General features: G+C 41.5%; 1 protein-coding gene across 1 annotated transcript in view; it reads left to right on the forward strand.

Annotated features, from left to right (window-relative positions):
• The first annotated feature begins 6,728 nt into the window (after nucleotides 1-6,728).
• syt17 (synaptotagmin XVII) overlaps nucleotides 6,729-16,493 on the forward strand; it is a 32,239-nt gene continuing 22,474 nt past the window's right edge. Inside the window, exons 1-4 of the mRNA XM_066642716.1 lie at nucleotides 6,729-6,816; nucleotides 6,921-7,023; nucleotides 9,493-9,510; nucleotides 13,280-13,428. Coding sequence (XP_066498813.1) covers nucleotides 7,009-7,023; nucleotides 9,493-9,510; nucleotides 13,280-13,428 — 182 coding nt within the window. The 5' untranslated portion in view covers nucleotides 6,729-6,816; nucleotides 6,921-7,008. The remainder of the gene's footprint in view (nucleotides 6,817-6,920; nucleotides 7,024-9,492; nucleotides 9,511-13,279; nucleotides 13,429-16,493) is intronic.

Below are 16,493 nucleotides of genomic sequence, written 5' to 3' on the forward strand. Positions count from 1 at the left end.
CCCCCAGTCCCAGTAAGCATTCTAGCTGCTACATTTTAAATAAGCTGTAGTTGTCTAAAGTCCAGTAGACGATCGCAGTATTCCAGCCTGCTAGAGACAATGCCTGAATTACATCTGGTCATGAGATGTAATATTTGGACTGTCTTCTTGAAATTATAAAAGAAATTTTATATACATATATATACATCAAATAAGATAATGACAACAAAAAATATATATATAGAATATATATATATTACAGATTATAGATTATGTATATAATAGAATTTAAAATAACAAGTGGAAGTATAACATAAAATAGAATATAAAATAGAAAAATCAGTGTGATGAATGTATTGCAGTTAACCAGCGTAAACTGTGTAAACCAGTATGTACAGCACTGTACGTACCGAATGCATGAAAATGAATGAATGTATTTTTTTTTATCTGTTTATATGTGTGTTTGTTTATTGTATATTGTATATCTGTTGTATATACACCTGAAAATAAGTGGCAGTCTTAATTCTTAATTTAAATGTTGCATGTGTATTTATACATGGCCTAAATAAATGCCCTATTTTGGATAGCAGTGTTTGGGATAATGACAGAGTTTATTTACTGTCTACAGGAGGAAAGGAGAGGGTTGGAAGGTGTGGCATTACGACAGGGCTTTGTTTAGAGCAGATTTCATGTTAGCAGTAGCTGTTCAACCCTGTATTCCAGACGAGGAAAGGTGAGTCAAACCAATGGTTGCACATAAAGGTCTTTTGTGATTCAGTTAAAGTCTACAGCACTCGACAAAGTCCATCACATCCTTACACACCCCCAGGGCAGGAGAGTGAAGCAAGAGGGACTTGGGAAACCTATCATCTTCCTAAATGTAGCTCAGCCTATGTTGTTTCTCAACATGTTTTGAAGTAAGTTTCAGAATTCACGAAAGCTTGAAAAGCTCTGGAGCAACTGCATATGAGCCATAGGTCAGCAGGCCCAATGCCAAGTGTCAGCTAGAAGAGTGTGAATTCCCCTAGAGAGGCTGTGTTCTCTGGAAAGCATACATTTAGGATGAGCTGGAGTATTGTACATGATATAATCATCCAGCATCAGGAGAAAATGCTCTCAGACAAAACAAGTTTATGTACAGAGCACCTTTTGGCTTTGGCTTTACAAAACTGGACCGGGAGATTAGAGCATTAAAACAAGACACTACAAGAATTAAACACTTAAATGATAGTTAAAACATTGCAGGGCAGTACAATGGAGCAGTAGGTAGTGTCTCTGTCACAGCTCCAGGGTCCTGGAGGTTGTGGGTTTGAGTCCCGCTCCAGGTGACTGTCTGTGAGGAGTGTGGTGTGTTCTCCCTGTGTCTCCCTGCATGGGTTTCCTCCAGGTGCTCTGGTTTCCTCCCACACACCAAAAAGCATGGGTGGATTGGAGATTCAAAAGTGTCCACAAGTGTAAATCAATGTGTGAGTGTGTGTGTCGCCCTGTGAAGGACTGGCGCCCCCTCCAGGGTGTGTTCCTGTCTTGCGCCCAGTGATTTGGGTAGGGTCCGGACCCACCGCCGCCCTGAACTGGATAAGGGTTACAGACAATGAATGAGTGAATAAAATATTTAAAAAGATTAAATAAGAAACAGTTTACTATGCTAATACAGTAACCAGGGCGGCAGCAGGTAGTGTCGCAGTCACACATATCTATGGACCTGGAGGGTGTGGGTTCGATTCCCACTCCGGGTGACTGTGAGGAGTTTGGTGTGTTCTCCCTGTGTCCGCGTGGGTTTCCTCCAGGTGCTCTGGTTTCCTCCCACAGTCCAAAAACACACGTTGGTAAGTGGATTGGTGACTCAAAAGTGTCCATAGGTGTGAGTGACTGTGAGTGTGTTTGTTGCCCTGTGAAGAACTGGCATCCCCTCCAGGGTGTATTCCCACCTTGCTCCCAGTGATTCCAGGTAGGCTCTACACCCACCACCACCCTGAACTGGATAAGCGTTTGCAGATAATGAATGAATGAATGAATAATACAGTAACCAGACATGAAAAAACTATTTTTCGCATTTATCTCCTGCGACCAACACCCCCACACCCCCCAGTCCCAGTAAGCATTCTAGCTGCTACATTTTAAATAAGCTGTAGTTGTCTAAAGTCCAGTAGACGATCGCAGTATTCCAGCCTGCTAGAGACAATGCCTGAATTACATCTGGTCATGAGATGTAATATTTGGACTGTCTTCTTGAAATTATAAAAGAAATTTTATATACATATATATACATCAAATAAGATAATGACAACAAAAAATATATATATAGAATATATATATATTACAGATTATAGATTATGTATATAATAGAATTTAAAATAACAAGTGGAAGTATAACATAAAATAGAATATAAAATAGAAAAATCAGTGTGATGAATGTATTGCAGTTAACCAGCGTAAACTGTGTAAACCAGTATGGTAGTACAATTATAATGTCGGCAGTGAAAATACGCAAATATATAGAGGAGTATATCTCTTCAATTGACTGGAGTCACAGGATTAATATTTGTTGTGATGGGATAAGTCAAACATCCTAATCTGACTTGGGCTTTTAGTCTTTGGAGCTCTGAAGTTAAGATGAGCCATGGCCTTTCTTTGCTCTTTTAGTGTTCCTTTAGGATTTGGTATTTTAGATCTTGGGTTTCGCCTACAGTTACAGAACATAGCTAAATTTTAGGCTATTTTGTTATTTTTAAGAGTTGCCCTAGTGGTAACGTAAAGATTAAACAATAGAGGCCCATGGATTAATCCTTGTAGGACACTGCAAATGAATGATGTCCCACAAGGATCCAGCCTTGGCCCTTGACTTTTTAAACTAGTGTAAAGCTTTACCAGAAGTGTAGAAGCCGTAACTTTCGCAGCAGGGGACAAAACCCTTCATGATACCCTACTGAAATGTTATATAAGCAGTCTGATAACTTTATTTCCCTCTTGTCCATGCTTGCTATTAACTATGCAGAGCATAAGCTCATGTGCAGCTGCTTAAGAACATGAGCAAGAACAATTTTACAGATTTATTTCCTATGGAGCTGTGTGTGCATTACTGACCACATGCATCACAAATGTACAGGAATAGAACCAGGACCACCCTCATCGTCTTCACTCCTGATGTAACCGAGTCTCTGGGCTGGACCTGGTCAGAGTAATATTGTGTGTGGTGGGTCAACAGTCTGCTGGCTGCTCCTCTGTGTAATCAGGTTATGTGCTGTGTTTATGGAGCCTCTTGTTTAGAGTGATGTGGCCGTCTGGATTACAGTGTGGAGGGCAGGGTGCACCCACTGGCTGCTGGACGTTACCTCATCCTTCCTAATAAGCGCTTAATTTATGCACTTACCTGTCAATCAAGGTTACCTTGGAGGTCAAGCCCCTGTGGTGAAGCTGTGGATGACCGCATTGGATTAGGGTTGGGCTGAAAGTGTGGGTGGCACCAGAGGCTTATGTTTGTTTACATCAGCACCGGTCAGTATTAAATACTCATATGACAGGCTTAACTGACCACTGTCCAACATGTTTATAATTCTGATATTTTATGACATATCTACTGTATTATGTTCTTGCTGTCTTGCGCTGCTGAGGCCACTAGGGGTCAGTACAATCTTAGGTTCCTCCCACAGAGTTTCATTTCCTCAGGTTCCTGGAGATGAGAATGGGACTGCAGCATACGGCCAAATTTGTAGAAATCCACTTGTCTAGTCTTGTCCAGTCCAGCTGCATCCAACAAGGAGAACCACCTTCACTGCTTCAGTACCGTGCCTCCTCACTCCAGAGAATGCAGTTCAACTGCTCCACGGCCCAGAGCATACTAGTCTGGGGAGCTGTGCTGTAAAGAATCATCGTGTGATAGGTTGTTTAGCAAAAGGGGTTCTTTTTAAAAAAGTTGCCATTGCACAAAGAACCCTTGGCAGAACCTATAACAATGTTCTCAACTGAACCATAAGTTCACACAGTTGACACGACGTCATGAGCCCCCGCTGTCTTCACAGAAAGCTTCACATTAGTTGGTTGCAGCTCACCTACTCAGGTAACCAATGAACTAAGTTCAGGCATTCATCTCACACATACACACTGCGCACAGTTCCTTTACCTGACATCTAAGGTTTCCCCAATCTTTCAAGTATTCTGCTTTACTACTTTGTGTGTGTGTGAGTGTGTATAAAGTGAGCAACAAAATCAATTTACACACTTGAATTGTAATGTAAAGATGTGTTTTAATGGTTAGGATTAGGGTTAAGCTTAGTGTAAGGTTAGTGTTAAGATTAATTTTTAATTTTAGGATTAGAGTTATGGTTAGGGTTAAGGTTTGGATAAATTAAGGGGAAAAAGAATGGATGTCTGTGTAATAGCCCCATAATGCATGAAAACAAATAAAACAGAGATTTGTTCTTCACAGTGAAACGTATCCTATCTCAGACAGGACAGAACCTTGCATTTACATTCATTTATTCATTCATTGTCTATAACCTTTATCCAGTTCAGAGTCATGGTGGGTCCGGAGCCTACCCGAAATCACTGGGTGCAAGGTGGGAACACACAATGGAGGGGGCACCAGTCCATCACAGTAAATTGTAGTGTAAGAAAATGTAATAAAGGAATTTTGCATCAGTTCTGTTGAACACTCATTAAATGTTCTCACAGTGTATGTGGTAGGTTTCACTGTGTTTTTGCAGATTTTGTTCCAACAGCGATGATAAAAATATATATGGCTGTAGCCCTAGGGGAGGAAACCCATGGCTTACTGTGATTTTTATGTCAGAAATAACTGTTTAAAGAAAGAAACAATCTTTTGTCAGTGCTCAATTGCTTTAGTAGGCATACACAGTCACTTAGCTGCAGAGTGTGATTAGTGTTTAAACCCTGAATCGGTGCAAGAATCCGTTTATTCAGAAGAGGGCATGTACTTTCACAGAATACATTTAATGATCAAGAAAATGATGGATCCGGAGGCAGAGGAACTACAGTGTGTCCACGAGGCTCCATTGTGTTACGGCTCAGACTCGTGCAATAAACTAAAGCCGTACACGTCACAGTAAGGGGCCGCACTGATGGGGGTTAGTTGTCATGTCGTGTGAATGCATTTAATAAATAATTCTGTTCACTTCACTGACTGCTAACCCAAACCGTGCCTCTCTAAATATTCTGACTTTATTCTCTGAATTATATTGACCTTTTTTTCTCAGAATTATTCTGACATTATTCTCAGAATCCTGTTTTTTTTCAATGCCATGGCCCTAAAACTCCAGCGTAGGCTCATAGAGAAACCTACTTCTCTAAATTAACTCAAACCCACTATGAGCACACAAGGGTTTCATAGATATCTGCAGCCTGCCTAAGTCCCACTACGTCTAATAATGTGGACACCTTAAAGTGTGTTAGCCACAAGATGTTTGCTGATAGTGACCTAGCATAGCATTTGATTGTGAATTGAGTTAGCTTAGCTTAGCCAAAGCTCTACTAGTAGAGTTCCTTACTGAGGTAACTTACCAAAATATTTTATTTATTTATATATTTTTTTAAAAAATGATGGACTTGGACTATAAAAATCTTTAAAAATTGAACGTTTTGTTAGGTGTTAACCTCTTTATATTGTAACAGCGAATCTTAGATAATGCTAATGTAACTGCATATGTGACTTTAAAAGGGTACCATTTAAGACTCCCTCCATTGAAATTCCAGTGTTAAACCTTGTGGACATGTCTGTGTGGTGTTAATATGCTAGAAGACATCATGAGTGAAGTAACACAGATTCAAACAGATATGGTTTCTCAAGTCACACACTTATAGAGCCAGTATTTCAGCTTGCAGGGTGGCTCCATAAGTAAAATTACCAAAAAACATTGATGCACAATGCTGCGTTAGCTAGAAACTTTCCCAATTAAAATTGCCCACAGTGGTGGTGATAGGAACCAGACATCAGTAGAAGCTTGTCAAATCAAAGTATTTTGCAGGGAAAAAAAGTAAAATACACAGCCTGATGTATGTAAAGCCTGTATCTGTTTATTAGCCATAGATCCATATTAATATGATTATGCAGAGTGAAGGAACTGCTTGAAACCATAGAGCATTGTGGTTTAGCTACAGTCACTCAGGAAGACATCATAAAACCCCACTACAGCAAAAATACATTCTGGTGAATGCGTGGAGCAGTAGTAGCAGCAGGTGGCCTCACAGGCTGCCTCTCGTAAACTCTCTGTTTAACGTTGCCTTGGCAGCAATTAGCCCCTTCCCCTGGCTGGCTGTCTGTGTCTTGTCAGCATTGAGCCGCTTCCCTCTCAGCGGGAAACAACAAGTGGCCGCACAGCCGCAAGATGTTGTAAAACAGAGAGCAGGAGGAGGCAGAGAGGGGAGGCAAGGGGCAGAATGTGACATCCATCTGTGCTCCTGTAAACCTGGATGAGTCATTTTGTGCCGAGAGGAGCAAGGGAGGGTGTGTGTGTGTGGGGTGGGGGTTGAAGGCAGGGGGGGTCTGATTTCTCCAGGGACAGAAAAATCACTGCCTGGTACCTCGCACAAGAGAGAGAGAGAGACAGAGAGAGAGAGAGATAGAGAGAGAGAGAGAGAGAGAGAGAGAGAGAGAGAGAGAGACAGGGAGAGAGAGAGAGAGAGAGAGAGAGATGGAGAAAGAGGAAGATTAGGAGCATCAGAGTGGGTGGGGTTGGAGATGCTGATAGGGAGGAGGGGGTTAGTTAAGGGAGAGAGAGAGAGAGAGAGAGAGAGAGAGAGAGAGAGAGAGAGAGAAACAGGTGTCTGTGGTGGTCGTCATCATCATCATCATCATCATCATCATCCTTGGAGAATCATTTTGTAAGGATGGACGGTTTACTACCAGTCTACTTCATTCACACTGGGAGATTTCATGCTTGTGCTTTGTTTCTGTTTACTATAAAATCCTTGTTTTTGTTTTCTAGTTGTTTATATCCGAAGTGAAACTGGAGCTGGGCAGCAGTATGGTCCTGTGGAAAGGAAGTGAAAAGGTGGGAAGAGACTGAGGAAAGGATGGCGTACACACAGGTAAGCCTCAGTAACTACTGCCACACACACACCTATATTAGATTTATCTCACTCTCTCTCTCTCTCTCTCTCTCTCTCTCTCTCTCTCTCTCTCTCTCTCTCTCACACACACACACACACACACACACACACGTGTTACCAGCTCAGTGTGTATGTTTAAAGTGTAACCACTTGCGTTTTTAATTGTATGCACTAAATCTTTTCCAGAGTGACTTACAAATTGTGCAAACAGTGGAAGCCACACAGAGCACAGAGAATCTGAAAGGATGATTGTAACAGGACTAAGATTTATAATACTTTGTTTCTACACTTATTTTTATGTGATTTTATGCTCTCAGACACAGGGAAAAACAGATGCTGTTCCAAAATACCATCTACATTTAAGTTACTGACATTTCTTTTCAGATACAATATTACCATGCTTACATTTAAACGAGCAAATGCACAGTAAAGAAAAACACCAGACTGATTGTAGGTCATAAGTCACACTTAACCTTCCGATTTAATTATGAAGGATTCATATTTTTTCCATGCTTTTCCATTATTATTTCCTCTGATGTCCACTCATTAGATGCATGTGCTTCTCTGTCCCAAAGTCTGTCCTGTATTCCCATCGACCCAGTTTCAGCTGCACATATTCAAAAAGCAGTCAGGGTAGAGCTTTACTGTGTTACTCAGCACAGGTGGCACACAGAGCATTATTTTGTGACATCACAACAACAACAAGTTTCAACCACATTGTTTTCACCTGAAATTTAAAGTGTTTTATTGCAGAAGATAAGAGAGAATTATGATGTGGGAATTTTATTATTTTTATTATTATTATTATTATTATTATTATTATTATAGCATGTTAATAAGGATGTATGTTTATGGGTGTGGTTTTTATTTGATTTGTGTTGAAGGATTTTTTTTTCCAAATATGAGTCCACACATTGCTGGTATCTATAACCTATATATTTTAATGAGAAAATATAATAATAAAATATGAATAATAAAAGTATATATATAGTAATATATCTCATGATACAACATTGATGTTTCTCATGTTAAAATGGTCTATGGTGCATTTTGGATTGAAATCCACTGAATGTTATTTTGTATCAGTGATGAGACCAGTGTGTGTGCGTGTGTGTGTGTGTGTGTGGTGTACTGTAGTGTTTTTACGTGCGAAGGCCATGTGCTGCCGAAGCTGTGTGTGTGTGTAGTATAATGTTTTCATATGTGATGGTCATGTGCTGCCCAAGCTCTCTCTGTGTGTCTGTGTGTGTGTGTGTGTGTGTGTGCTGAGTGTGTTTCTGACCCGCTGTGTCACGCCTGCTCCAGCTGCAGCAGGGCTGTATCACTGTTACCATGGTTACAGCCAGAGCTAATTGCTCAGACAACATCAGGCCGCTGATGGAGAGAGACACAGGGGCAAAGGGCTGCATGCAGAGAGAGAGAGAGAGAGAGAGAGAGAGAGAGAGAGAGAGAGAGAGAGAAAGAGGAGAAGGAGAGAGGGAGAGAGAAAGAGGATAAGGAGAGAGAGACAGAGAGAAGGAGAGAGAGAAAGAGAGAGAGACAGAGAGAGAGGGGGGGATCGCTTGTTCAGGAAAAGACAGGAAGCTGTAGCTGTAGTGAGATATTGGACGATGATTTGTTAGCTGTCACCACAGAGCAGTAGAGAGAAATATGAGCCCAGCCATCAATGTTCACCCACTGACCTATTGCTTCAGGTTGTTCTCAGGGGAAATCTAGAGCTTCATCTGCTCCTTGTGTAAGGTCACAGGCTCCAGCCTTCTATTGAATGTTAGGATTTTAATTGAGGGGACCTTGGTCAGAGCACAGAATGCAACAGCTCACTTTAAAGGTTTCAGCATCATGACAAAATAAATCTGTGGATTAATTATCTATCAATCTACAGAGTCTCCACTCACTGTCCAGTCTATAAGACACATCTAACTTAGAGGCAGGATCTTCACAGTGTGTGTCGGTCGTCCTCTAGTCCTTCATCAGTGACACAGGACCCTGTCGGCTGGATGTTTTTGGTCGGTGGACTATTCTCAGTCCAGCAGTGACACTGAGGGGTTTAAAAACTTCAGCAGCACTGATGTGTCTGATCCACTCGCACCAGCACAACACACACTAACACACCACCACCACCACATCAGTGTCACTGCAGCACTGAAAATGATCCACCACCACATCACACCTGCTCTGTGGGGGTCCTGAGCGCTGAAGACCTGGGTGAAAGTATGCAGAGAAACAGATGGACTACACTCTGCAATTGTACATCTAAAAGTGCTCCTGTAATTGCAATACAGCTGTGTCTCTCAGTTATCCTGAAAGGAAGGGTTGTGTGTAATGAAATGTCTTTTATTGTTGTGTGATGTTTGTCCCGCTAAACTCTTTGGTTTTCTTTGCTTGTCTGCTCTCCTGCCCGCTGCTGACCTCTGCTCCTCTGCTTTCTTCCCCCGGTAAAAAGGACAGTTGGAACCCGTCAATGAGGTAAGCAGGAAACAAAACCAAAACTTAACACACGCATGTGCTCTTTATTTAAGAGCTTATTTACTTAGTGTGACTATGTCCATGCCACTGTGCAGGTTTGGTACTCTTTTGGTCTCTAACCAAGCAAACACAAGAACCAGGGGACGTTACAGGGAAACTCAAGGGAAAGATTTAAACAAAACAAGATCTGGGAGTGTCACGTGTGTTAGGAATCTCTGTTTAGCCTTTGGTTATAGTCATGTGGCATGATGTCCCTGTCTTTGGGGCACGGCCAAAAACATTGTGAAACATCAGTGAGACCCCATGTTACACTTGGCAGTGACCCGCAGCATCAGGGAGTAAAAAATAATAGCTTTTTATTGTTTTATTGAATTGTCTGTATTTGTCTTTCACACAAAAATAAAAACGGCAGCTGTACGGATGCCGCGAGAGACTGTTGTTTTGGGCCAAAGACACAGTGCATGTGTTATGTATTGTGCCAAAGAACTTTCCCTCCCTACACCGTGGGCTGAATTTTACATCACAACAACCAGCCAAATTATATGCGAACTTTTGAAAATGTTGAGGGGGATGAGAGGGACATTGTTTTATGAAGAAAAGTGCATGACCCCACAAATAATTCATTAAGAACACTTAAACAGTTTCTGTTGCGCTGTCAGAAAACATGGGATAAAACGAGCCGTTCTGATTCTACTTCACTTCTGACGTCAAGTGCAGAGACTTTAGAATCACCCTGCCTCCTCTTTTGAGTCTGTCCAACCACAGCGCTGGACCCGTGTTTATGTGTGAGCACAAAGACGAGGTTAAATGCAGCAAAACAGACACAACGAGCGCAGAGAAATAAGAATGGAGGAGAAAGAACCGAGCAAAAATGGTCAGGGTGAACAGCGAGCGGCTCATTATCATTTAAAAGATTAAAAAATTTAAAGGAACAGGTGCTGAAAGCGGGCGTTCTGAACAGGGCTGACTGGTGTTGCACTTTAAAAATGTGTCATGCAGAATATACACAGTAAAATAATAAAGAAATCCCACTTTGTAACAATTGGGTTACTATATTACTAAAAAGGACAGAGCAGTCTGATGATTCTGCAGAAGATAATCACTAGTCTGAGCACTATTTTTACATGATCTTTCAAGCATCACAGGCTTAGATGCAGAAGCAATGTACAGATAGTGTAAAAGATGTACGCACTGAAGCATTTAAAAGTGTTTTCTCTTTCAACTCACTGCCTCTTCCTCTATTTTCATTTCCTCTGTTTTCCCCATCAGCATCTTGTTTTTAATCATTAATTATGGAGGAGGCACAGACCTGTAATCTGACCCCCCAGGGGTGTGAGAGGTCTTTCTGCATTTTTGTTTGTGGGGGGGTAGTAATCATCTCCCTCATCATCCTCCCCCCTCTCTTTGACGGGAGTCACTCAGCCGAAATCAAGCGGAAAATAAGTTCCTCTCTTGAACGTGACATCATCTGGCTGGGATGCGTCACGGCGTCTCTCTGGTCCGAACCCGCAGTGTCGTGACTGTCTCTGCTGCGGGACCATCATGTTTGAGATCTTCTTTATTTCCTCCCCAGGCTCCTAAGCTGCTTGTTCCACTGCCAAAGTGTGAGGGCGCTAAATAGAGTGTGAGATTTGGGGCCACAAGGGCATGAGTCGTGCCGGAGCGAAGCCCATGACTCATACACTTCTAGACGGAGGATATATGAAGAGGATTGTGGATGTCTGTCTCTGCTCTACTGGGAGCCTTTAAGAACAAAAGCAATCTCAAGCTTGGGCTCCTTGGGACTTGAAGCTTATCACATTCTTACACTGCTTTGAAGATCAGATGAGCAGGGAGTGGTGAACATTTTAGGGGCAGTTGTGGTCTGGGTAAGATTAGGGGGCATGGGAGTGCAAGGTTGCTAGACCGATACTTAGAACTGGCAGAACATATGGTGACAGGGGATTGAAGGAACAGCACTGTCTCCTCCCTCAAGATCCACTGCCCCTTACCACGTTTCAAATTATGCCTTTACAAATGGCCCAAATGGCTTTCAGGCAGCTTACTTACAGTGACAGTTTGGTGCCTGTTACTGTCCCTCCTGCTGAGGTGGTCTGCTGTTATACACGCTGTTCAGTTGGCTAAAGTGGGCTAATATCACTCTGGTAACCCCATGCTTTGTTCATTATAGTGTTTTCATCACTTTACAGACCTGATCCTGACTATCAAGCTTGTTGGTTAGTAATAAGGAGAATCATTTTTGCCAGAGGGGTGTCTGGATTGGGACTGAGCATGTTGTTTTATTAGCAGGGGTCTTAAGTTATCCAGAAAGAGGCTGTTACTGTGGTTGCTAAAGAGAACCTGTTGAACTAAGTACAAACCCAGAGGCCTAGCCACAGGTGGCCCACCCAGTCAGCCATGGTTAATGCCCTATGTGTGAGTTCAAGTGCACAGTTTTTCCTGGATGTTCTGTGCAAGTTTCTGTGAGTCAGATTCAGAGCTGGCGACTAGGGGAGGTGGCCCTGCCACCCTACTTCTGCCAAACCCCACTGGTCAACTACTGACTATTCCACTGACTAAACATTTATTAGTTAATTTATTAATTTATTATTATGGTAATTTTCCATGGGAACTTTGGAAATATTCCAAAATGTAAACTTTCCATGGAAATTTTGTGAACCTTCGGGAATTGTTGGAATTAATAGGAAATATTGGATAATTTAAGGGAAATATATCATACGCTGTCATGGATGTACCATTTTTTGTCGACAGCGACATGAAGCCATAACAATACAAATAATAACTGACACCTGTGATGTCATAGTTGGTGCATGTGTCATTTATCTATTGAATAAACGACGAAGTGTTAAAACACTAAAGCTAATGGTCTTCAAAAGGGTAAATAAATATGGAATAAGTTTTAATACTTGGTTACAAAAACCCACTGAGGCAAAAAATATAGGTAGCTAGCCTATGCTAACATTGGTAAGCTAGCGTATTGCTAGCGTGCTAGCCTTGGTAAATAAGTCTCTTAAATGTAATTGCTCACTAAGCTTTTCTGATTTAGCAGGTAGCAAGCAACCATTGAATTACACATTGATTTAACAGTTGCTTAAACTTTTCAATGCTTTTACTGTCAATAAAAGTATGAACCTTGTCAAAACTTACCTGACGTTAGGTAGTGCTTTGTTCCAAATCTGTGCTTAAGTAGGTGAGTGTCAGGTTTCTAGAAATCATCTAGACTCATGCTGTAGCTGTGATGGAGGAATGAACAGTTCAGGGGTGTGGTCTCAGCAGCCCTTCAGTGTGTAATGTGAGGAGCTTTGCTATTCAACTATTTGGAATCATATCTAATTATTTTAGCCAAGATTATGCTTCAGTATATTTTTTACAAACTATATGCAAGTTTCTCACCTTTAGCTTTGAATATTCCCATTTTATTCCCATTAATTACTCATTAAACCCCATAGTGAATTTCCCAACTATGGAAATTCCCAGAATTTTGCAACCCTATCACTGACCCTGGAGGGCATCCACATGTGCGGCCAACAGTTAAACAGTGGACAAAACTTGCTGGTCTGCCCGTTTGGACCCCACATAAGTGTGCAGGCTGGGAACAATATATATGCCATTGGGGGTTGTGTTTTCTGTGCAGGTGTGTGAATGTGTGTGGGAGTGTTTGTATATAATCACTAAGTAATGTGTGTGTATATAATCAATAAATAATGTGTGTGTGTGTGTGTGTGTGTGTGTGTGTGTTTGGTTCTGTGTTTGTTGTGTTCCTGTGCAGGGACTTCTGTCCAGACTGTCTGACTTGCTGCTCTGTCGCTGGTCGTGCCAGTCCTGCTGGCAGTGGTGCTGGGAATGTAGCTGCTGTCAGTCCAGTGAAGAGGAGGTGGAGATTTTGGGGCCGTTCCCTGCACAGACCCCGTCCTGGCTGTGAGTACATTTCCACAAGCTCTTTTGTACACCAGACACACAGCTCAAGGGCTCATCAGCCTTGGATATTGAGGTAAAATAAAGAACTGTTCCTTCACTCCACCCCTGCCTCATTTCCCAGGGGTGTCAAACCAAATCAAATCAAATCAAATCAAATTTATTTATATAGCGCTTTTCACAACTGATGTTGTCACAAAGCAGCTTCACAGAATTCCAGTAAGACAAGATTTGACATGAAATGTAAAGACAAATGTAAAACCCTCAAGTGAGCAAGCCAGGGGCGACAGTGGCAAGGAAAAACTCCCCCAGCTGAGGAAGAAACCTTGGGAGGAACCAAGGCTCACAAGGGGTGACCCATCCTCCTCTGGTCAATCTACTGGTGATGATAGTTAGTAGTCCATGAGAACTTCAGTGTAGGGACAGCTTCAAGGCACTTGGTGGTTGCTGGAGCGTGGGCAGCTGGTCTGAAGCGTGGAGGAGGATCTCGACAGTCATCCATCAGTGTCCAGACAGACAGGTGGGCAGTCGTTTACTCGGAAAGATGTAAAGGGATGGAATTAGTTTTGAACTGTTTTGTGTTTGTAAAGTAGAAAATATGAAAATTTCCAGAGTGTGGCTAATGACTCCGGCAGATCTGACTATGACAGCATTAACTAAAAGGAGAGAACCAGAAGGACACACAGACACGGGAGCATCCTGAAACACTGGCATCCCTCCGCTCCACCGTCAACAAACCTGAGTGATCGCGAGAAGCGGCGGGACGACAGCACCAGCGTCTCAGTATACTATAATTCCCTGTGTCCATGGACCCCCCGGATCTGCCGCCTTTATCTATGGGGGAGCATTAGCTACCAAATGATAAACTAAACAAATGAGTTTTTAGCCTACATTTGAAGATTGCGACTGTGTCTGAGTCCCGAACATTTTTTGGAAGATCATTCCAGAGTTGGGGGGCTTTATAAGAAAAGGCTCTTCCCCCAGCTGAGGCCTTCTGAATTCTGGGAACATTTAAAAATCCAGTATTCTGTGATCTGAGTGAACGTGGAGGCTCATAATAGGAAATTGTATCTTGAAGATATTCAGGAGCAAGCCCATGTAGAGCTTTATATGTTAATAACAAAATTTTGTAGTCAATGCGGAATTTAACAGGCAGCCAATGAAGTGATGATAAAACTGGGCTGATATGTTCAAATTTTCTAGTTTTAGTGAGGACCCTAGCTGCAGCATTTTGAACTAGTTGAAGTTTTCTTAAATTGCTGCTGGTGCATCCTGACAGTAGTGCGTTACAGTAGTCAAGCCTTGAAGTAATAAAGGCATGTACTAATGTTTCTGCGTCCTGGAGGGATAAGGCATTTCTAATCTTAGCAATATTGCGAAGATGTAAAAAAGCTGTCCTAGTGATACTACCTATGTGTTGATCAAATGATAAATCCGGGTCAATTATGACACCAAGATTTTTTGCTGCTGAACCAGGTTTAACTGGAAAGTTAGCTAGATCTAAAATTAAATCTGATAATTTATTTCTTGTCACTTTTGGACCCAAAAGCAGGACCTCTGTTTTGTTGCTGTTTAGAAGGAGGAAGTTACGCAACATCCAGCCTTTCACGTCTTTTACACAGTCCTCTATTTTCTTTAATCTGTGTTTGTCATCGGGCTTGGCTGAAATATACAATTGTGTGTCATCTGCGTAACAGTGAAAGTTAATGTCATGGTTTCTTATAACTGTGCCTAGCGGTAACATGTATAATGTAAATAATAATGGTCCTAAAATAGAGCCTTGTGGAATTCCAAATCTTACTTTAGAATAATTTGAATTTAGATTGTTTACTTTTACGAATTGATAACGTTCCGTTAAGTAAGATTTGAACCATAATAGGGCTGTCCCTGTGATTCCAACCATGTTTTCTAACCTTTCTATGAGAATATTGTGGTCTATTGTATCGAAGGCTGCGCTTAGGTCAAGAAGCACCAACAGGGATACGTGGCCTTGATCAGAGGCAAGAAGAAGATCATTTGTTATCTTGACTAGAGCTGTCTCTGTACTATGATGTTGCCTGAATCCAGATTGGAATTTTTCATATATATGATTCTTATGTAGATATGAACTAAGTTGTTGGGCCACAGCTCTTTCTAAGATCTTAGACAGAAATGGCAAATTAGAAATAGGCCTGTAATTAGACAGTGTACTAGCATCAAGATTTGGTTTCTTGATCATAGGTTTAATAACTGCTAGTTTAAAAGCTTTGGGTACATGGCCCAGACTAAGCGATGAGTTTACTATAGTTAAAAGAGGATCAATAATAGCTGGTAGTACTTCTTTGAGCAACTTTGTGGGAATTGCGTCAAGTGTGCAAGTTGTACAGTTTGCGGAGGTGATAATCTTCTCTAGTTCTAATTGTGGGAGTGGGTAAAAGGTTTCAAGTCTTTCTTTTACAGTTATATTATGTTTTATTTCATTCACATCAGGTGGCAGCCAGGATGGATTTGATCCTGTGGCTAGAGTTTGTTGTCTAATATTCTCAATTTTATTATTAAAAAAGTCCATAAAATCTTTACTGGTGAGAGTTGTTGGAATTAGTTGTTCAGAACCTGCTTGATTTTTTGTAATTCTAGAAAACACACTAAACAGTGCTCTCGGATTATTTTTATTATTGGAGATCAGCGAGGCCAGATATGCTGAGCGAGCTTTAGTGAGGGCATTTCTATACTCTATAAGGCTGTCCTTCCAGGCAGAATGAAACACTTCAAGCTTGGTTGATCGCCATTTCCGCTCTAGTTTTCGTAATGTTTGTTTTAAAGTACGGGTCTTATCGTTATACCATGGTGCGAGCTTTTTCTGTCTTATACTTTTATGTTTAAGTGGTGCTACCTTTTCTAAAGTAGATCGACAGGTATTTTCTAGGTAGTCAGTTAGTACATCTAGGTCCATTGGGTCTGATGGAGTTGGAACTGGGGTCGATAGTTCTGGTAGGTTTTCTATAAATTGTAGGGCGGTAGATGGTTTTATTATACGCCTTGTAGAATAGCGAGGGTTCTTACATAGATTATGGATAAAACGTAGCTCA

The sequence above is a fragment of the Hoplias malabaricus genome, chromosome 13 (genome assembly GCF_029633855.1).
Source record: "Hoplias malabaricus isolate fHopMal1 chromosome 13, fHopMal1.hap1, whole genome shotgun sequence".
Taxonomy (NCBI): Eukaryota; Metazoa; Chordata; class Actinopteri; order Characiformes; family Erythrinidae; genus Hoplias; species Hoplias malabaricus.